This window comes from Diceros bicornis, chromosome 20 (assembly GCF_020826845.1).
Source record: "Diceros bicornis minor isolate mBicDic1 chromosome 20, mDicBic1.mat.cur, whole genome shotgun sequence".
NCBI lineage: Eukaryota > Metazoa > Chordata > Mammalia > Perissodactyla > Rhinocerotidae > Diceros > Diceros bicornis.
The window spans coordinates 61,975,149-61,998,063 of NC_080759.1; the positions used below are offsets into that span (position 1 = coordinate 61,975,149).

General features: G+C 44.6%; 1 protein-coding gene across 1 annotated transcript in view; it reads right to left on the reverse strand.

The window, feature by feature from the left end:
• CEP72 (centrosomal protein 72) overlaps window positions 1-22,915 on the reverse strand; it is a 46,389-nt gene that overhangs the window by 16,883 nt on the left and 6,591 nt on the right. Inside the window, 5 exon segments of the mRNA XM_058564411.1 lie at window positions 5,815-6,119; window positions 8,647-8,859; window positions 10,442-10,620; window positions 18,386-18,494; window positions 22,077-22,269. Of these exon segments, the coding sequence (XP_058420394.1) occupies window positions 5,815-6,119; window positions 8,647-8,859; window positions 10,442-10,620; window positions 18,386-18,494; window positions 22,077-22,269 (999 nt within the window).

Sequence of the window (22,915 nt, forward strand, 5' to 3'; positions counted from 1 at the left end):
ATGAAATTAGAACTAGCGCTACAGTAAGTATAGTTTTTAGATTGTTTGTTTGGGATGCTCATGGTAGGGGTCGGAGGAGAGCAATTTCTAGATCAAATAATAGAAATATGATGGCTACAAGGAAAATTTTATGAAGAAGGGCAGTTGTGCTGATCCTATAGGATCAAATCCACATTAGCAAGGGCTAGATTTTTCTGTGTGGATATTTAGTTGGGGTAATCAGAATGCGATAAATGCAAGTAATAAGGCTAATAGTGTATTGATAAATAATGTCAGTATAAGGTTTATTATTCTTTTTCGGGTTATACCAAAACTGACTGGAAGTCAATTGTACTATTTAAGACTAAAGAACAAGATCCTCAACAATAAACAGAGACATATAGGAACAATCATACCACATCCACAAAATGTCAGTATCAGGCAGCAGCTTCCAATCCAAAATGACGGCTAGATGTGAAATGAAATTTTAGTTGATGCAGAAAGCAGACGATAAGGAAAGCAGAGTTGATAATTACGTGTAGTCTGTGGAGGCCTGTAGCTATGAAGAACATTCATAAGTGACATCTGAAATTGTAAGTGACGTTTCAGAGTACTCTGAGGCTTCTGAGAGAGTAAAGTAAACCCCTCGTGAGACTGTAATAAATAGGGCTTGAAGTAGACGCTTGCAATTTCCTTCTATTAAGCTGTGCTGTGCTCAGGTGACGGAGACTCTGGATGCTAATAGTACCGAGGTCTTGAGAAGAGGTGCTTCTAAGGGATGCAGCGGGTGAGAGCCTATGGGTGGTCAGCAGCCGCCCCATTTGGGTGTTGGAACTAAGCTTGAACGTAAACGGCTCAAAAGCTTGAACACTTTCTTAATTGGTGGCTGCTTTTAAGCCAACTAGCTGGAAAGGAAAAACTTCTGAAATAATAGAAAGAATTACACCGTATCGGAGTCCTTTCTGGATGACTGGTGTGTGGTGGCCTTGAAAGGTACTGCTCCACTGAAATCCCGTCATCATTGATATAGGGCTAACACGTTAGTTAATAAGCCTGAGAACACTAAGAATGTTGAGTTAAAATGGAATCGTATTACTAATCCAGATGTTATGAGGAGAACTAAAGAGCTCCTGTAAGTGGTCAAGGACTGGGATTTATAGTGTGATGTGCACGGGTCTGGTGGGTCATGAGGTATTATCACACATAAACAGAGGCTCACCAAAAGAGTCAATGCATGGGCTTGCATTGGGGCCCCTGCAAATTCAAGGACAGTAAGCAAGAATAATAAAAGTAATGAAAGCTATAGTGGGACTAATATTTATCAGGGCTAGGGTTGCTCCTCCATTTAGGTGAATTAGGAGGCATCCAGCAGTAATGTTAGCTGTTCATCGTATAAACTAGTAGTTTCAATAATTAATAGTACAGGAACAAGAAAAACAGGTGTTCCTTGAGGTAAAAAATGAGCTAAGGATGCTTTTGTTTTATGTCGGAACCCTGTGATCACTGTTCCTGCTCCTGGGGGAATAGCGATTCCTAAACTGATTGATAGTTGTGTAGTGGGTACGAATGAGTGTGGTACAAGGCCCAATAGGATGCTGAGCCCATAAACAGGACGAGTGATGTAAGTATTAGGATTGAAGGTAGTGCTATATGACTGTGAATAAATACCATTCATTTTGATGTAAGCTGAATTAATCATTGTTGAATAGAAATTAGACAGTTATTAATTAGTCAGTTGGATGTAAGAAATATAATGCTTGGAAATATAATGATCAGAATAAGAGGTAACTCTATTGTTGGGGTAGTGAAAGAGGCAAATAAATTTTTGTTCATTTTGATTCTCAAGGGGTAATATGTTAATGATTTGTTTTTAGTTCTGGGTTTGAGGAATAAAGTTTTGCAATTTTTAGTTGAAATACAATAAATGAAGTTATAATTACTGATATAATAGTAATAAATTATATTGATGTGTCTAGCTGTGGCATATCATTTAAGAAGAGATTTCAGTCTTTAACTTAAAAGGTTAATACTGTACAGCTTCTTAATGATTCTATAGTATGGATACAGATCATTTTTCAAAACATTTTAGCGGGAGTAACTGAAGAAAAATAGGTATAAAGCTCTGATTTGATCTGCAAATTTCTGAACGCTGTCCGTAGTATAAGCCTGGTCGTGTAGATATGAGGGTTGCTTGGTTTAGGGGTCTCAGGATAGCATCTGCTTTCAGGCCTAGACATGTAATGGCTCATGAATGTAGGACATCCTCAGATGAAATTAACATTCGGATTGTTCTTTCTATAGGTAAAACCACTCGGTTAGCAACTTCTAGAAATTGTAGTTCTCCTGGTTTTAAATCTGATGTGGGAACTACATAGGAGTCAAAATTTAAATCTTCATAACCTGTAACTTCATAGCTTCAGTATCATTGGTGGCCTATAGTTTTAACAGGTAGGGAAAGATGATTAATTTTGTCTACTATATAGAAAATTCATAATGATGGTAGAGCAATTAGAATTACACTAATAGCTGGTAAAACGATTCAAATTGTTTCTACTGTGCATCTATAGTACTTGTATGGCTTAATTTAGTTAACATTAATGAAATAATGTATAATACTAAAGAGCTAATTAGGAAAACAGTTATTAGTGTGCAGTCGTGAAAGTGAAGTAGTTCTATAACGGGATGTTGCATCTTGAAAGCCTAGCTGAAATGGATATGCCAGAGACCTGAAGGGATTTAACCTATAATTTAACTTTGACAAAGTTATGTAACTTCTACTAATATCTCATTTATTGAGAAAGACATAATGATTATGGTTTTGGTTTGAAATCAGTTAGAAGAGGTTCGATTCCTTCCTTTTTTATTTTTTTTTTTTATTTATTTTTTTTTTTTTGTGAGGAAGACTAGCCCTGAGCTAACATCCAATGCCAATCCTCCTCTTTTTTGCTGAGGAAGACTGGCCCTGGGCTAACATCCATGCCCATCTTCCTCTACTTTATATGGGACGCCACCACAGCATGGCTTAACAAGCGGTGCGTCGGTGCGCACCCGGGATCCGAACCGGCGAACCCCGGGCCGCCGCAGCGGAACGTGTGCACTTAACCGCTTGCGCCACCGGGCTGGCCCCTTTCCTTTTTTATTTTGATTATGTAAGGAGGTTCTTGAAATGTATGATTATAGTGGGGGACATCCATGCAGTCACTCAAGGCTGGTAGTAGTTAATTCTACTATTGATATTTCTCGTTTGGATGGGAACGCTTCTCAAATTATGACAATTATTAACTTGTAAGTGAAATAAATGACCTGATAAATGCAATGGTGTTTCATGTTGTATATGCATCTGGAGAGTCAGATAGCGTGTGGTATCCTGACAGGCCAAATCTACACGGGGGTGGCCCATGGGATTCACCTCCCAGCCCCCTGGACGAGTGACCCTGGGCAGGTTATGAGAGCTCAGTGCCCTGAGTGTCCACATCTGTGGGGTGGGGATGACATGCCACACCAGGAGGAACGGCTAAAGGAGGACTTGAGGAACCTAAACCATAAGGTGTTACATGAAACCCACATCACAGTTTAAGGGCTAAGGCTGTGGGAACTCCAGCTCCTACAGTGACGGCTTGCTCTGGGCCCTCCTGAACCAGTCCACAGTTACTCCTAGAGGGTGGGGACCCTCAGAGCTAGTCTCAGCCTGAACGGTTACTGGTGCCCAGAAGGCCCAGAATGTAATGAAGTCACACACTGGACCAGATGGAGGTCAGGTGGGGATGGTGCAGGCAGGAGAGGCTGCCAGGCAGAATCGTCAAAGCTGCACCCAGTACCTGACCACACCAGTGCCCCAGGGGCCTCGACACACAGTCAGCCGTCATTGGTACTCACATCAATGCTCCCTCTTTTCCTCCCTTTAGAAATTATTTTACCAATTTTAAAGAATTACGGAAGAAAGAGAGATGGTTCCTACTCTCCTGCCCACTTTCTAAATGTCTAGGGAACACTTACCAGGAGTTGGGGATTTGGGGAGAAGGGAATAAAGGCTGCATCTAACTGTCCCCAGACAGTGACCACAGTGGGGACACAGGCCTGGTGCCAGGTCCCCAGGAAGCAGTTCCAGGCAGTAGACCTGTGAGAGCCCCGCCCTTCACAGCCCAGTGCTCCTTACTGTTCCTTAACACAGAAGGCTTTTCCACTAAAGAACTTCTGGAACAGCAGTGAGACCCTGAGGTGTGTGACAAGGCACGTAAAGCCACCTCAGCTGGGACGGCCTCACCTCCCACCACCACCACCCACCCCATGAGAGTCCCATGAGCACCAGGGAGCACAGGGTGGGGGATGCACCCTTGTGCCCCTGAGGAGCAAGCCCAGCGAGGGAGCACTGCTCTTCCCAAGGTCACACTAGGGCTGGGGTAGCCCATATCCTGTGACCAGTCAGCATGGTAACACTAAGGCCTGGCTGCTTGCCCCAAAAAGCTGAGGCTGAGAGCATCCCAGTGGGCGTCTGGCACAAACACCTCCATCAGAAGATGTGTCTGGACACTCAACCTCAGGTACAAGTGCAGAGCCGAGGTCCCCAGAGCTGGACCCCACTCCCCACTGCGGTCCCTCAGGCTTCTGTCTTCCACCTGAGGAGCACAAGGTAGCGCCTTCTCCGAGCGCACAATCACCATGAGGTCACGGCACCGAGCCGAGAAGAAGGGGCGCTCCAGGCAGCACCCCCTCCTACAAAGTCCCAACCCCACAGTGAGTGTGCAAGTTCGCCAGGCAAGGCTCTGCACCTGACAACGTCCAGCCTTGACGAAGGAGGCCTGGCTTCCAGGGGACAGGAAAGGCTCAAATACATTCCCAACTCAAGCAAATCCCCATTTTCCTTCCTTCTCTCAATCCAGACAGTGAGAGACTGAGTATACAGAGGGACAGAATATACAATGGCCGGACCACCTATAAAAGCAGAACTCTGACCCACGACCTGCAGCCACCAGCCCGGGAAGCCAGCTCACGATCGACAATAACCAGCCAGAAGCCCAAACCATAACCCCTATAACAATTAGCCCCAAACAGCCAGGAGTTGACCAATAACTGACCACTTCCCTCATTTTTTTCCACTTCCAACTCAGGGCCAACCACAGAAAGCCACAATGCTCCCCTAACCAACCACACGGGACGCCCCCTTCCAGTGAGCCGCCCCGGCCTGGCCTCCCCAGGCCCACAGGCCCACCAGGGCACCTGTGCCCCGCTCTGTCCGCCGTGACGCTCTTCCCTACTCAGCCTGCCTGCGGGTCTCTGCCGCACGCAGCACCACAGCCAGCTCTGCGGGCACAGCCTCTGCCCGTCGCGCTGGGGAGTCTTCACTTATTCCCACAACTTGGAGTATGTCTCCAAGTCTCCAACTGGGCCAGTGAGAAAGCAATGGCGGCGGCGTCCATGTGGCTAAGGGTCACTCTGAGGGTGGGGAAACTCGCACTCCCTAACCAGGACAAGTCTTTGGAGAACTGTGGACTGCACATCCAGGAACCCCTCACAACAGGGCCACTGGCGGCTCCAGCTAGCCAAGACGACGGATTCCCACTCTGGAGCCAAAGGCCCTTGTCAATAAGCATGACGAAACCACCTCTCCCCTCTGCAACTACATACACCTCCCCCTCAAGGCGTCAGCAGTGGAGGAAGGGGCACAAAGCACGGAAGCACACCCCTAACAAAAGAGAGAGATGACAGGCACTAAGGAAAAATACATTTAAAAGCCATACTTACCATGGGATCACAGTCAACGCTGAAAATAGTGGCATTCCAAAAGACAGCAGTCCCTCGCCCTAACATCTGGTGGCACCCAGCTCCCCCACTCACCTCTCGGGCGCCGCTCACGCTGCGGGGCCTCTGCTCTTCCAGCTCCGATGCCCCCAGGTGAGAAAAGGCCCTCTCGCTCCCGCCCTCGGAGCCGTCCTGCCTGCTCAGACTCTCCTCGGGACTTGAGGGCCCGCTGGCCCTCTCCAGGCAGGTCAGACACACTTGGTCTGCAGGCGCCTGGAATCTCCCACCAGCCGTTCTTTGCTTCCTGTACTTTTCGGGAGCAGTTAAAGGATTTAACACCTTTTGTGCTGACAAGCTTGATTTCTGAGAAGAGGAGGCTGAGTCCTCGATGCCTGTGGAGTCTGTAACAGAGGGGAGAACAGAGCCCTCCTCAGACCAAGTTCTTGGGGCTCAGCGACCAGCACTGTAATTTAAAAGGGTGTGTGCATGCACGTGCACACTCAAATATGGAAAATCCATCAAAAAGTGACAAGACTGAAGTAATAACTTTAACAATGAATCAACCAATTGCAATTACTATGTTTTCTTGCCAAAATTATGTATCACAAAGATGAGTTAAATGAGTAAAAACTTAAAATTTGGAAATTACAGAAAATGTAACAATTTGTTCCTACATGAGAGTGTGTTAACATGGGTACCTGAAACCTTCCCTCCCCCCAGCTGCTGAGCCACTTCCCCAGGGTGGGCTTCCAGCAAGCACCACCCAGTGCCAGGAGGTGAGGGTTCTGCAAAGGCAGGCACTCTCTGGGTCTCCAGGGCCCAGCCCACCCTGTTCTCCTGTTGAAGCTCCTCAGTGCTGGGCCCTGGGACCCTCCTCTGTCTGGACTCTGCACGCCAGCCTAGGGACACCTGCCCCACGCTCAGATCCACCTCACAAGATGGCCCTCCAGCCCAGGCTCCTCCTCTGGGCTATAGCTGCTGGGCTCTCACACCAAATCCATGTTCCCATGCCCTCAGGCTCACCTCAAGCAGAGCCCAGCCCAGGACGTCCCCAGCTGACCCGGGCCTCAAGTTCTTGTGACCTGAATGGATGACACCAAAGTCGTCTGGCTGCCTGGATCAGAGATCACTTGGACACACCCCTCCTTCAGCTCCATATCCATCACCAAACTTCACCAAGTCCACTCGACCACCACCAGCAGGGCCAGGCCACCTCCACCCCTTGCTGGGACTGGTCTGCCACCTCCACTCAGATAGGCCCTCCCACTGCTCTCAACAACCCAAACACACCTCAGTCACTCCATGCCCCTGGGACAGACAGCTCGTTGCAGCTCACGCACTGCCACGCCACCTCACCTTCACTTGCCACCTGCACTCTTCTTCCTTCTCCCCACTCTGGCCCCACAGCCTCTGCATGAACCCACCCACCAAAGCACACGGCTGAGTCTGGCCACCAGGAACCAGCAGAATAAGCTATACTGGGGGTCACCCCACAAAACTAAAGCGTGAATGCTTTAAAACCCCCAAGAATGCAAAGGACAGAAAGATTGAGAAACCGTTCCAGGTCCCAGGAGTCTGATGAGACATGACAATTAGATAATGCTGTGGGTACCTGGACGGGATCCTGGACCAGAAAGAAAAGGACGTCATTGGAACATTTGGCGAAATATGAACGGGGTCTGTGGCAAAGTTCACTTCTTATTCTAGTGAATTAAATGCTAATTATTCAGCAGAGTGTCCTTGCTTTTAGGAAACCACACTGGAAGGAGTGATAGGACATCCTGCTCCAAGAAGGTTCTGAAAAAGACCAATGACAGAGAGTGTGTGTATGTATGCATACGGACATATGTACACACACACGAACATCCATATGTACATGCACACATGTACATCTACCTGTAGGGACACGTACATACATGCACACACATGTGCTTACATACACATGTGTACATTCCTATGTAGCGATATATGTACATTCATACACACGTGTGCATACATATATGGAGACACTCACACAAAGACACACACACAGAGCGGGGAGGAAGGGTGGGGAAAGGGGCACACCAGAGCAAATATGGTAAATGTGAACTTCGGGGGAGTCTGGATGAAGCAGATAGGAAACTTGGTTTTTCTGTTATGGCAGCTTTTCCGTGTTCACTCTGAAAAGTCATTGGGACCACACATCAATGAAGAGGTCTAAACCTCAAGTACATGTGTGTCTGTGAACAGAGGTGAAGTGATGAATTCTGACCATCGATGGAAATGGGGATCCCGTGCACTTCACACACCATAGCACCACTGTGAGGTCTCAGGATACGGGGTAAATAAGCAACTGGTGCGGGAGCCGATGAAAGCAGAGGGGACGTAACAGGGTGATACCGGCCTCAACGCCACAACCTGCTCTGCAGCGGCCACGGACAACCTGGTCAGGTCACCACCACAACCCATCCCGCCTCCAAAGCCCCCAGGAACTCACCTGAACAAGCCTCAGCAAAGTGCTAGGTTCACTCATATTGGAAGATTTTCTGACACTCTTGCCACATACATACATACAACACTCTCAATTAACTTATTATTTAATTTTCCTCATCTTTAATTTTTAAAATGTAGCTACTGTCATAACTTGGGCCCAGGTTACGTACTTAGAAGACAAATGTGTGTGTGAGTGAGAGAGAGGGAGAAAAAGAGAGTGTGTGAGTGTGTGTGTATGTGTGTATAGAAAAGCACCAAAGTACCTACAGACTAGGAATCTAAAATATTGGATGTACTGTAGATTTCAGTGAACAAAATTCTCTCCTGAGACATTTTAGAGAGTCCCACAAACAAATAAATATAAGAAAGAGAACAGGAGAAACTGCATAGTATCAGCAAACACAGTGAAAAACATTGACCCACTTAAGAGGGAGTTACGGGAGGTTGTGAGATTACCCGGCTGTGGGGTGAAATGTGTGTGCTGCCCGAAGGAGCGGTGGGCCTCAGGCCCATCTCTGCACTGCAGCGGAAGCTCTCCACAGCACTGGTTCTAAAGCCTCTTTTCTGGACAACACCCTCTGGGGTTGCTTTTCCTCTTCTCATGGCCCTTCTTTATGGAGTCCCCACACTGGTGCTGTACTGACTGAGGACTCAACAGATGTCTGGATTCTATTTTACTAAAAAAATTTTAAACATTTTAGTTCATTAAAAATTACATTTTAAGCTTCTGAGATTAAATAAGAAAAAGATGACTGAGTGGGTTAATAACGCAACAGCCAACCCTGTAGTGAATCTGTAGCCCTCACTGCAAACAGCGCTACAGGTGGGAGGACCGACACTGCCCGACTTGAAGACTCACTGTGCAGCTGAGGAATCAGGACAGTGCGGGACTGACAAAGACAGACACGACAAGAAAACAGAATCCAGAATCAGACTCAGGTCAGTCAACTGATTTAACAAATGTGCCAAGGCTATTAAATGAGAAAAAAGAGTCTTTTCAACAAATGGCATTAGCACAACTGGATACACGTAGGGGGCGACAGACACCCTGACCTATTACCTCACACGTTACACTCACAAATTCACTCGAAAGAGTGGATCACTGACCTCAACACTGAAACCACAGAACATCTCCATGTCTATAGGAGAAAATCTTTACAAGCATGGGGCAGACAAAATTTTCTTTACAGGGCACAAAAAAGCACAAACCATTAAAGAAAAAATTTGATAAAATGGACTTCATTGAAATTAAAACTTCTGCTCTTTGAAGCACTGTGAAGAAAACAAAAGGCAAGCCATAGAATGGGAGAAAATTTGCAATACTGTTATCTGAGAAAGGGCTGGTATTCAAAAACCATAAAGAACTCCCATGACTCAATACCAAGAAGAAAAAAAGGAGAGGGGTACAGACTTGAATAGAAACACCACAGAAGAAGAAAGACAAACGGCCCATAAGCACATGAAGCGATTTTCATCAAGAGCCTTCAGGAAAATGCAAATGCATGATGCAAAACCATAACGAAATACTACTACATACACAGGAGAAGAGACAGAATTTAAGAGTGACAATCCCATGAGGTGGCAAGGACATCCAAAGGGCAGATGTCCTCATGCCAGCAGTGAATCCTGGGATTTGAGCCCAAACTTACGCCTCAACCTGTTGTTGTCTTCATGAAAAGCTCTCAGAAACTCATAACGGAAGAAGAAATGAAGCTAAAGCTTATACTTTAGCTTTATACAAGCTTTATACTTGTGTATAAAGTCCTAGTGGAAAACAGACTCCCTAGCAAAGTATGTGAAGAAGTTCATGCACTGGAAAGACTTCATGACATCCTTGCTGGGTGTAAAGTTCTCAGCGTGGCAGCCTGAACTCTAAGTGCTTCCTAAAGCTAACTGAACAGCCCCTCGTGGCTGACACGAACGTCGGTCCCACGAGCCACAGGACACACCACCTCCTGTCTGCTTTGACGTTTTACAAAACTCTTCCCTGTAACTGTAATTGATCTGAGGAAGAATACAATTTAAACAACCACACAGTATGACTACACTCAACTTAAATACATTGCCTTTTTCTTTTATAATTCTATGATCCAAATTACTGATATTTACAAGTACACAAAGACTTCATGAAGATTCTAGATTTAAAGGTATGTTTTCTAAAAAAGGCAACTGTGCATCTTGAAGCCAGTGATGACTGACATCCAGAACAAGCTGGACCTCCCAAAGCCCTCACAGTGGAGTGGCAACATACCTTGGGAATTAGGCAAGTCAGCCTCTCGCTCCTTCTGGCTGGAACTTGTGCTCCCAGGAGGGTTGCTCAAGTCCCACTCGCACTCGGCAATGAGGTTCAAGACCGCCTCATCATCCGCGTCCATGACCAAGCACTTCTTGGCCGAGGAGTCAGTACATTTGGCTCTGGAGTGGCACCGTCTGCAAAGAAAAGCAAACTCATTTCTGTCGCTCAAACCAGTGGCACGCTCCAGCTCACACAGAACCTGTGAAGGGAGATGACTGCACTGCCAGCATGGTCACAAGGTCTCTGAGGAGGAGGAGTTGGTGCAACCGCAGAACAATGGCTCTTGGTGCCTCTAATAAAGTGAAGTCAAAGTAGGACTCACCCAGGACAAATGGTAATAGAAAGGAAGGTCACAGAATGTCACCACGCCAGCATGTACAGAACCCCACCAGGATCTGTTCAAGAATGAAAGTTCCAGAAAGTTCCTCTGTTCTACAGTCTTCTAAAGCGCTCTTTTCCTAGCATATCCACAATGTGATACATGTGATCAAAAAAAGGATGTGGTGTTCCAAATTTCTATTTTTACATTAAGTGAAAAAATGTTTCCACACTGACTGAAATGTGAGGTGCTTTAGAATATGACATCCCTCCCAATGATGACCCTCCACATGAGGGTGACCCTCCACTCAAAGGGAACCTTATTTCCAACAAAAGCAGCTTAAAAACACCACTCTTCAAAATAATACTCAATCCACATACTATGAATATTGACTTTATGACACCTGATCATACTTGAAGAGGTTTATTTTCTGCCACTGAAAGTGTTCCAGATCACTGCAGGAAGGGGACCTGGGTTCTCTTTCCAGGTCTGCCCACAGAAACCTTACATCCGACCCATTTCAGCCCCTTTGGGTCTCCACTGTCACCGATGGATAATAAGGAGGTTGCACCAGATCTATAAGGATCTCTTAGGTCCCTTGAACTCTAAACTCAATGATAATTCAGTCTTGAGATTATCATGGACAGGTAAACTCCAAAACATTGCTAAAAGATATTAGAGAAGACATAAATAAATGGAAACATATTCCACATTCATAGACTGGAAGACTTAACACTGTTAAAAATGTCAGTACTGCCCAAAATGATCTACAGAATCAGTGCAATCCCTATCAAAATCCCAATGATGTTTTTTGCAGAAATAGAAAAACCCACCCTAAAATTAATCAGGAATCTCAAGAGACTCCAAACAGCCAAAACAATCCTGAAAAAGAAAATCAAGCATTAGAACTAGAATCAGATATGGCAGAAATGCTAGAATGATCAGAACAGGCTTTAAAACAACTATGATTAATATGCTAAGGGCTGTAGTGTAAAAAGTAGGCAACATGCAACAATAGATGGGAAATATAAGCAGAGATGGGAATTCTAAGACAGAATCAAAAAGAAATGCTAGCAGTCAAAAACACTGTAACAGAAAGGAAGAATGAATGCCTTTGATGGGCTCATTAATAGACAGGCCGTGGTTGAGGAAAGAATCTCTGAGCTTGAGGATATCTCAATAGAAACCAACAAAACTGAAAAGCAAAGAGGAAAAAAGCATGAAAAAAAAAGAAAAGCAGAACAGAATACCCAAGAATCACGGGACAACTACAAAAGGTGTAACATACGTAATGAGAATACTAGGACAAGAAAGAGAGAAAGGAACAGAAAAAATATTTGAAGAAGTAAAGACTGAAAATGTCCTCAAATTAATGGCAGACACTAAACCACAGATCCAGTAAGCTTAGAGAACACTGGCAGGACAAATGCCCACAGAAAATTACACGAAGGAATATCATCTTCAAACTGGAGAAAATCAAAGACACAGAAAAAAATTTTGAAATAAGCCAGAGAAAAACACACTTTACCTAATGAGGAACAAATATAAGAATTGTTTCAGAAACCATGCAAGCAAAAAGAGAATGGAGTGAAATATTTAAAGTGTTGAGAGAAAAAACTACCAACCTAAAATTTGATCTCCTGAAAATTATCCTTCAAAAGTGAAGGAGGGGGCCGGCCCGGGGATGTAGTGGTTAAGTGCCTGCGCTCCACTTTGGCGGCCCAGGGATCGCACGTTCGGATCCCAAGCGTGGACCTATGCACGGCTCATCAAGCCATGTTGTGGCAGCATCCCATATACAAAACAGAGGAAGACAGGCACAGATGTTAGCTCAAAGCTAATCTTCCTCAGCAAAAAGAGGAAGATTGGCAGTGGATGTTAGCTCAGAGCCGATCTTCCTCACACAAACACACACACGCAAAAAAAAAAGTGAAGGAGAAATAAAGACTTTCTTAGATAAACAAAAATTGAGAGAATTTGTCGCCAGTAGACCTGCCTTGTAAGGAATGTTAAAAGAAGTTCTTCAGAGAGAAAGAAAATGATACAAGCGAGAACCTTGGGTCTACATAGAGAAAGGAAGAGCACTGGAGAAGGAATAGAGAAGGTAAAACAAAAACTTTTGTTTTTCTTCTTCATAATTGATCTAACAGATAACAGTTTGTTTAAAATAACAATAGAAACAATATATTCAATTATGTATGCTCATGTTTTTTACATGCATGATTATAGCCTAGGTATAAATGAAATAAATGACAGCAATGATATAAGGGGCAGGAAGGAGGAATTAGGAATATTTTGTTATTATAAGTACTTGCACTATCTGTGAAGCAGTACAGTGGTATTTGAAAGTGGACTTGGATTAGTTGTAAATGTACACTGCGCACTCTAAAGCAATCACTAAAAAAAGTAAAAATATAACTATATGCTAAGAAAGGAGAGAAAATGGAGTCATATAAAATACTCATTTAAAACCACAAAAGGGGGCCAGCCCCGTGGCTTAGCGGTTAAGTGCACGCGTTCTGCTACTGGCAGCCGGGGTTCAGATCCCGGGCGCGCACTGATGCACCACTTGTCTGGCCATGCTGAGGCTGTGTCCCACATACAGCAACTAGAAGGATGTGCAACTATGACATACAGCCATCTACTGGGGCTTTGGGGAGAAAAAGGGAAAAAAAAAAAGGAGGAGGACTGGCAATAGGTGTTAGCTCAGAGCCAGTCTTCCTCAGCAAAAAGAGGATTGGCGTGGATGTTAGCTCAGGGCTGATCTTCCTCACAAAAAAATAAAAAGAAAAAAAAAAGAGAGAGAAAAAAAAATAAAACCACAAAAGGAAGAAAAAGAGCAGAAGACAAGAACAGGAACAAGGAACAAGGGCAATGAGTAGAAAACAGTAACAAATATTGTAGATATTAATTAATCCAACCATATCAATAATCACTTTAAATATCAATGGTCTAAATACATCAATTAAAACACATAGATTGTCTGTCAGAGTGGATCAAAAAACAAGACCAAAATATATGGTGTCTACAAGAAACCCACATACAAAGACACATGGATTAAAAGTAAAGAGATAGAGATAAATATACCAGGCTGACACTAATCAAAAGAACACTGGAATAGTTATACTAATTTCAGACAGAGCTGATTCCAAAGCAAGGAAGGTTATCAGGGTTAAAGAGAGGCATTACATAATGATAAGGGGGTCAGTTCTCCAAGAAGACATTACAATTCCTAACGTATATGCACCTAACAACATTGCATCAAAATACGTGAGGCAAAAACTGATAGAGCTACAGGAGAAACAGATGAATCCACTATTACAGTTGGAGATTTCAACACCCCTCTAATAGAAATAGACAGATCCAGCAGGCAGAAAATCAGTAAGGGCATGTTGAGTTGAACTCAACAACACCATCAATCAATTGAATGTAGTGACATGTATAGACTACTTTATCCAACAACAGCAGATTATACATCCTTCTCAAGCTCACATGGAACACTCACCAAGATAGGGCACATTCTGAGCCATAAAACATATCCTTACAAATTTAAAAAAAGAGAAATTACACAATATCTGCTCTGAGACCACAATGGAATTAAACTAGTAATCAATAACAGAAGGATAACTGGAAAATCCCAAAATATCTGGGATAACATACATATTTCTAAATAACACACGCATCAAAGAAGAAATTTTAAGGGGAATTAGAAAACATTTTGAACTAAATGAAAAAGAAAATATATTTTATCAAAATTTGTGGGATGCAGTGGAAGCAATGCTTAAGAGGGAAATTTATAGCATTGAATGCATATATTAGAAAAACAGTAAGATCTAAAGTCAATAATCCACCTAAGGAAACCAGAAAAAGAAGAGCAAATTAAATTCAAAGCAAGCAGAAGAAAAGAAATAATAAAAATTAGAGCAGAAATTAATGAAACTGAAAACATGAAATCAATAGAGAAAAACCAACAAATCCAAAAGCTAGTGCATTACAAAGATAAACAAAATCGAAAAACCTCTATGCCAGGTTAAGAAAAAAAGAGACATAAATTACTAACATCAGAAATGAAAGAGGGGGCACAACTACAGATCCCATGGACATTAAAAGGATAACAAAGGAATACTATGAACAACTCTATGCCCACAAATTTGATAATCTAGATGAAATGGACCAGTTCTTAGAGAGACACAATCTACCAAAACTCACACAAGGAGAATTGGACAATCTGACTAGATATATTTATTAAAGAGACTGAATCAATAATTAACAGCCTTCCAAAACACCAGGTCCAGATGGCTTCGCTGGTGAATTCTACCAAACATTTAAAGAAGAAACTATACTAATTCTCTAATCTCTTCCAAAAGACAGAAACAGAGGGAATACTTTCATTCTATGAGGTTACCTTAACACCACAACCAGCAAAGACAATATAAGAAAACAGACCAATATCTCTCATGAACATAGATGCAAAAGTCCTCAACAAAATATTAGCAAATTGAATCCAACAACATATAAAAAGAATTAAACACCACGACCAAGTGGGATTTATTCCAACGGTATGCAAGGCTGACGTCTGAAAATCAATTAATGTAATCCACCCCATCAACAGGCTAAAGAAAAGAAAAATCACACAATCCTATTAATAGATGCAGAAAAAGCATTTGACAAAATTCAACATCCTCTCATGATAAAAATGGTCAGTAAACCAGGAATAGAGAGGGACTTCCTAACCTGATAACACCTACAAAACACTACAGCTAACATCACACTTGGTGGTCAGAAACCTGAAGCTTTCCTGCTAAGATCAGGAACAAGGCAAAGACGTCCCTCTCACCACTGCTTTTCAACATCATACTGGAAGTCCCAGCAAATGCAATAAGACAAGAAAAAGAAATAAAAGGTATACAGATTGGCAAGGAAGAAATAAAACTGTCTTTGTTCACAGATGACATGACCGTCTATGTAGAAAATCCCAAAGAATCAACCAAAAAAGGAAGAAAACCTCCTGGAATTAATAAGTGATTATAGCAAGGTTATAAAATGCAAGGTGTTACGGGTCACACTGTGTTCCCCAAAAAGAGATGCTAAAGTCCCAACACCTGGTACCTCAGAATGTGAACTTATTTGGAAACAGGCTCTTTACAGAGGTAATCAAGTCAATATGAGGACATTAGGGTGGGCCCTAATCTGACTGGTCTCCTTATGAAAAGGGGAAATTGGAGACAGAAATAAACATGCACAAAGGGGAGACTCTGTGGAAGGACACAGAGAGAAGACAGCCATGTGAAGAAAGAGGATTAGAGGGAGGAATCTACAAGGTAAGGAACACCAAAGATTGCCAGCAAACTACCAGAAGCTAGGAGAGTCACAGAATGGATTCTCCCTCACAGCCTCCAGAAGGAATCAACCCTGCCAACACCTTGATTTCAGACTTCCAACCTTAAGAACTGTGAGACAATAAATTTCTGTGATTTTAAGCTGCCCAGTTTGTGGTACTTTGCTACATCAGCCCTAGGAAACTAATACACAAGGTTATTATACAAAAGTCAAATGCTTCCTTATATACCAGCAATGAATAATTTGAAATTAAAATTTCAATTAAATTTGAAATTAAAAAACACAATAACATTTACATTAACATCAGAAAAATGACATACTAAGGTATAAATCTAACAAGATATGTACAAGATCTATATGAGGAAAACTACAAACCTCTGATAAATGAAATCCCAAAGAACAACTAAATGAATGGGGAGATATTCCATGTTCATAGATAAGAAGATTCAACAGCGTCAAGATGTCAGTTCTTCCCAACACCATCTGTAGATTCAGTGCAATCCCAATCAAAATCCCAGAAAGGTATTTTGTGGATACTAACTGTTTCTAAAGTTCACGTGGGAGAGGCAAAAGACCTAACACTGGCAACTCAATATTGAACGATAAAACAAAGTCAGGGAACTGACACCATCCGACTCAAACTCATAGGAAGGAAGGTGCTAAGAAGCTCTGTGGGGTCTCTTTTATAAGAGCACCAATGCCATTCATGAGGGCTCCACCTTCAAGACCTTATCACCTCCCAAAGGCCCTATCTCCTAACACCATCACATCACTGGTTAGAATTCCAACATATGAATTTGGGGGGGCAAAAAACCTTTCAGAACATTGCACAGGGTACCAGGTGCAGCTGTCTACATGGCATTTAGTGTGGTTTTAAATGGAGAAGTAAGGGGAGGGGTGCTCCAGGGGAGGCATCTGAGGGAACAGGAGATCCCAAGGATTTAGAACTGATGTTGAAACATTAGAACAGAAGTTGGCAAAGTATGGCCTACAGGTCACATCTGGCCCACTGCCTTTTTTTTTTTTATTTCCTGAGGAAGATTGGCCCTGGGCTACCATCCATGCCCACCTTCCTCTACTTTATATGTGGGACGCCCACCACAGCATGGCTTGATAAGCAGTGCGGAAGTCCGTGCCTGGGATCCAAAACTGAGAACCCCAGGCTGCCAAAGTGGAGCACGCAAACTTAACCACTACACCACCGGGCCAGCCCCCACTGCCTATTTTTGTGAATAAAGTTTTACTGGAACACAGGTATGCATTTAGGTATGGCCTGTGGCTATACAGACAGAGTTCAGAAGTTGAACAGAGATCGTATGGTCTACAGAGCTAAAAACATTCACTCTCCAGCCCTTTACACAAAAAAGTTGGCCAATTCCTACATTAGAGGACTTTATAGATGAGCTAAGGCATATAATGTAAGAAAAAGAAAACTATTAAATGCTTCAGACTTTTATACAAGAAAGAGTACATAACTGTAGCACATTACAAGCAATGTAAACACAGTTTTATTGACTTCTGCCCTTTATAATCAAGCCATGCAAAAAGCATGAAGACTCTTTATGGTTTCAGAACACATTTAAATACTACCAACCCCAACAACCTAAACTTAAAACTTAAAGAGGCAGATGGCAGGAGCTGGGAGGTGGCATAGATGTAGGGCACAGGCAGGCACTTGCTCCCACAGCGCAACCAGAGCAGAGCCAGGAGCACTGGCCACAGGGCACCGAGGAGACCACAGGAAGGAGCACATTCCATGAACTGTCACCACGGGGATGGGGGAAGAAGGGGCTATGGCAGCAGTCAGGTCACACCCAGAAACGGCAATGTGGTTGTATTGTTTGGAGATGAGAAAGTAACTCAATCAGAACCTGGAGGCAGAAACAATTACAGAGGTGAAGAGTGGCTGCCTCCGAGGAACCGGCCAAGGAGTGGGGAGAAGGGACTGTTGCTTTTCATCACAAGGCCTTTGTGCTATTTGATTTTACATTACTTTAATAAATATCTTAAATATTAAAAAATAACTTATAGAAAATGTGGACAACAGGAAGAGAGACACCATCCAATCGTCTCCTTGAGCCCCAGCTGGTATCAGTGTTTCTCCTTCTCTCTTCTGCGTTTCTGCCCTTTAGGTGGCCATCAGCACACACAAAGTAGTTTACATGTTTTAGTCGAATGTTCTATCAATAGGCAAGTCTGAACAACCTCTCTCAACGTTCAGATACCACTTCTGTTCATACCTTCCAACGCTGAAAACAGCTGGGAAGCTCTGCTGTGAGTTGAACGACTCCTCTGAAGCAAAATGCAGCCAGGAAGCTTTCTGCTCGCTCGATCTCACGGGGCGATCATCTAGGGAGAAAACGCCACAGAGGAACTAGCAGGACCCCAACAACCAATCCCTTGCGTGCACCTTCCAGTATCCCTGGAGCACATCACCTTCCCCTCGGGAGCAAAGGCGCCCCTGTCTCCCGTCCTGCTGCACACTACACATGACCAGGACCGCCACTGCTTGTTCTAGGAGCTTCCAGCCCCTTGGGGCTGATCCTGCCACACCATCCCCCCTATAAGCACTGGGCAGACCCCGTAAAGGAATGCTGGGCTCTGGTGGCTCCACTTGGTTCCCAGAGATGCTGAGCAATAATTCTGAGAGGGCCAGCCTGCTTGTACAAAGCTCGCTCCTCTGACACCACTATGGAGGCAGGCTGCTGCCGCAGGAAAAGAAATACACGTCTGAGTTCACACACAAGCACGACCTTTTCATCTCCCTTCTTTTAATGCACATTCTGGGTGCTGGATGAGGTTCTCAAACCACACGGAGCGCACCTGAGAAGTCTCCATGGATGAGAATCCTGAACACACTAAAGAGAGAGGACACCCTAGCCAGGTGTTTATGCCTAGAGTTTGCATCCTCAGATCCCTAGGACTGGGAAACAAGAGAAGTTTCAACTGTCCCCACATGTGTGCCCTGGGCCTCAGAAGGCCTCTACTCAACAACCCCTGCCACTTCCCTCAGTAAATACCTGAACATAAGATGATTCCCAAACGCTGAAAGTCAGTGCTTTGGAACTTGCCATGCATTTTACCATATAAATAATGTCACAAATGCTGGTTAAGTTCTGAAGCTGCCTCCCAAAGAGTATTTAACCTATGGCACAGCCCGACAAGTACATACAGTCATGCATCACTTAACGACGGGAATGTGTTCTGAGAAATGCCTCATTAGGGTATGTCATCGTTGTGCGAACATCACAGCGTGTACTTACACAGACCTAGATGGTACAGCCTACTACACACCTAGGCTATGTAGTACTAATCTTATGGAACCACCCTACATCGTATATGTGGTCCATTCTTGACAGAAACATCATTATATGGCGCATGACTATAATTACAATAAGAAATAAGTAAAAGAAGGATAGCAACTATAACCACTTTCAAAGCAAAAAAATAAAGGAGTTGTGAATATCATACAGATACAGAAGTGCCTCTGTGAGCTGCAGCTCCTCCCCACTCTGCTTGTGGGACACCCCCCAGGAGCTCCTCCTCGAGACACAACTGCCTTTGTAATCCTGCCCCTATTATCTCCTCAGTGACCCCTTGTCATCTTACACCTGTCTGGGATCTTCTGGCCTCTGTTCTTCCCTTTCCCCAAACATGGCACCTGCTCTCACGGCGTGGACACTCCTTTGTGCTAACACCACACAACTCTACTCATTAAGCCGTAACTTCACTTTTGAATCAGTTCCAAATCCCTACTCTAAAAATATTTCTCTGGACTGTTCCACTACAAATTCAAACTCAATATGGCTAAAATCAAATGCAAACTCACATTCCCCCAAAACTATACCTTTTCCTGACTTTGCAACATTCTCCCAGACCACACAACCCCTAGACACATATGGGGTGTTTCCTCTGCTCCCCGACCCTGCTTCTACCCACAGCCCTCCCCCCATGTCACCTCTAGATGCCTCCTCGCTGTTCTCTTCCTCCACATTCCTCCAGGGCCTTTCAGCTATTCACTGGGAACCAACGACTGAGTTCTGATCTGATGGGCACCCTGCTAGGTAGAGTGGGCCTTCTAAGAGTTCCACGATTCCTGCAATGACCTTGACTTTCTTTTTTTTTTTTTCTAATTTTTTAAAAATTTATTTATTTTTTTGTGTGTGTGAGGAAGATCAGCCCTGAGCTAATATCCATGCCAATCCTCCTGTTTTTTCTTTTTTTTTTTTTTTGCTGAGGAATACTGGCCCTGAGCTAACATCCAGCCAATCTTCCTCCACTTTATATGGGACGCCACCACAGCATGGCCTGACAAGTGGTACGTCGGTGCGCACCTGGGATCCAAACCCAGGCCGCTAGTAGCAGAGCGCGTGCACTTAACCGCTACGCCACGGGGCAGGCCTGACCTTGACTTTCAATTATGCTCCTTTTTCACAACTGAAAATATCTTTCACATGTGGAAAGACTCTCATATCCCTTCTCTATACAAACACTATAAGATTCTGAATCTAAAACTTTTATGACAAAGGGAAAGTAATGATTTAAGACTGATGGTTGCAAAAATTTCCCATAAGGACTGTAATCCTTCTGAAAAAGAGCCAAATTCACTGTTTATAAGTTATGTAAACAGTCAAATAAGTTAGAAACTAAAGTGTGCTTTTGGGGGTCAGTCATTAATACCCACAGCCCACCCCTGCCCCCAGCAGGTGTGGCCCACCAGAGCAGCCAGGCTGCCCAGAACCCACCACCCACCAGTGTTGGGGGAACCAGGAGGTAAGCCAACACACACGTGCGGCTGAGATGTTCATGCGAGAAACTGCTGGCAGCTGAGGCAGAACATGAGGTTTCCACCGATACTGAGAGGACAGTAGCCATGCTCTGTCCACAGCCCAGCATTTACCACATGGACACTGCTGGACCATGTCTTCTCCGACAAGTGCTGCCGTGATCTGGGTCTCATTTTGGTTTCCTTAGGTCAGTACCCAGGAGATGGAGATGCCCAAGATTGCCCCCTAGCCTTGCCAAGCTGTGAATGGGCCCTCAGGATTGAGGACACGCAGGGATCGGCAGGGACACAGAGAGACCACTGTTCTTCAATCAGACGTTCCCACACCACCGCTCCTCGGCACTTATCACCCCCCTTCACACAGTAGGACAGAGGGTATGAGACCCCAGGCCCACTCCTTCCCCACGGTCTCCACTGCCAGCCTGCCCTCGGGCTCACGCTCCAGCTCTCTCCCCCGGAAGTGCAACATGGGGGCATACCAGTGATGCCACTGGCCACACTGCTCATGGTAAACACAGCTCCTGGTAGTTGGGGAAGTGGGTGGGAAGGTGCCACTGTGGCTTTCCCAAGCGTGACCCTCCCAACTAGCATGCCCAGTGGGCAGCCTTGAAGCTCTGCCTGCAAGCCTGTCACAGAGATCCGTTTCTTTTAGGAACATGGGCTACTAAGCCAAGCTGGTGGCTGCACCCACCAACAGAACCTCACCCTCTCTCATCTCTGTCACCTGGGAGAGGGTGTGGCATGACGAACTTCTTGTCCTGTATCCTTCCAGGTGGATGTGAAATCAGGTAGACTCCAGTTGTCTACCTGAGCCTGAGATGATGCCCGGGGGGCCATGCAAGGAAACGGCACCAGAAGTTCAGTAACGTGCCCAAGTCAAACAGCTAGAAAGCAGAGAGCCTGAATGTGACTGAGCAGCCTGGCCCATGCCTGTGCTCCCAGCCTCCCTGGCAGTTATCTGTCCCTGCCACCTTCCCAAGCAGCTCTCCTACAAGACCCATTCCACGAGACACAGGGACTCACACCATCAGAGCAGAAAATCAACTTCCCTTTTCAGAAAGATCGACAGCATGATTGCTCTGGGAGCAAGAAACACCTATCATGGCTCCACTGAGCAAGGGTGTGAGCACGGCCAAGGCACCTACCCAGCTGCCTGAGCTTCGGGAGCATGTGCACAACAAAAAGGCGGTAATCAGACTCATTCTTCACCACAGGGTTCAGCCGGAAGTCCACGTCCGAGAGTTCAGCCAAGGAGTGAAGTCGAAACACTTCTGCTAACGAGGAAATGCAATTGTAGTAGAGATTGAGACTCTCCAGTGCAGTCAGGTACTGAATGCCCTGTTCACAGGACAAAATGCTGAATTAGTTCACGCTTTCAAAAATAAACACATAGTAAAATGGGGCATCAATACGAACTGATCACCCAAATTAACAAACGCACTTGTAACGAATACATACCGTTACCAGGACGAGCATGACGATAAGTTGTGTTCTATCAATGAGGTTCTCTGTCTTCACACATGAAGACAGATGCAGAGAAGTTTGAAATGCCACATGTGCAACAGTTGCAACAGTACTGAGGACAGCTGATAGCTATTGAGTTCTCAGCATGCGCCAAGCTAAGTAACTTACACAATTTCATTCAATCCACATACACCCTATAGGGTAAGAACTATTGTTGCTGCCATTTTACAGATTAGAAAATAGAGTCTTAAGAAGGTTGAGCGATGAGCCAGCCCCAAGTACAGCCTGGACTGAAACTCGCAAGTGACTCTGAGCAGGCCGCTAATCCCCATGTCAGGGGTGCTGAGAGTATCATGTTCCAGGGCACTGATGTCCTGCCTTTCTTTCAGGGCAAGAACCCCCTCTCTGTATCAAGCCACGAGCAGTGTTTACACAATTTTCCCACTGCCATCACCTGGGTGATGTCTCACTCACTCACCAAGACCAAGCACCTGCCATGTCAAGCACGCTGCAGCAAGCC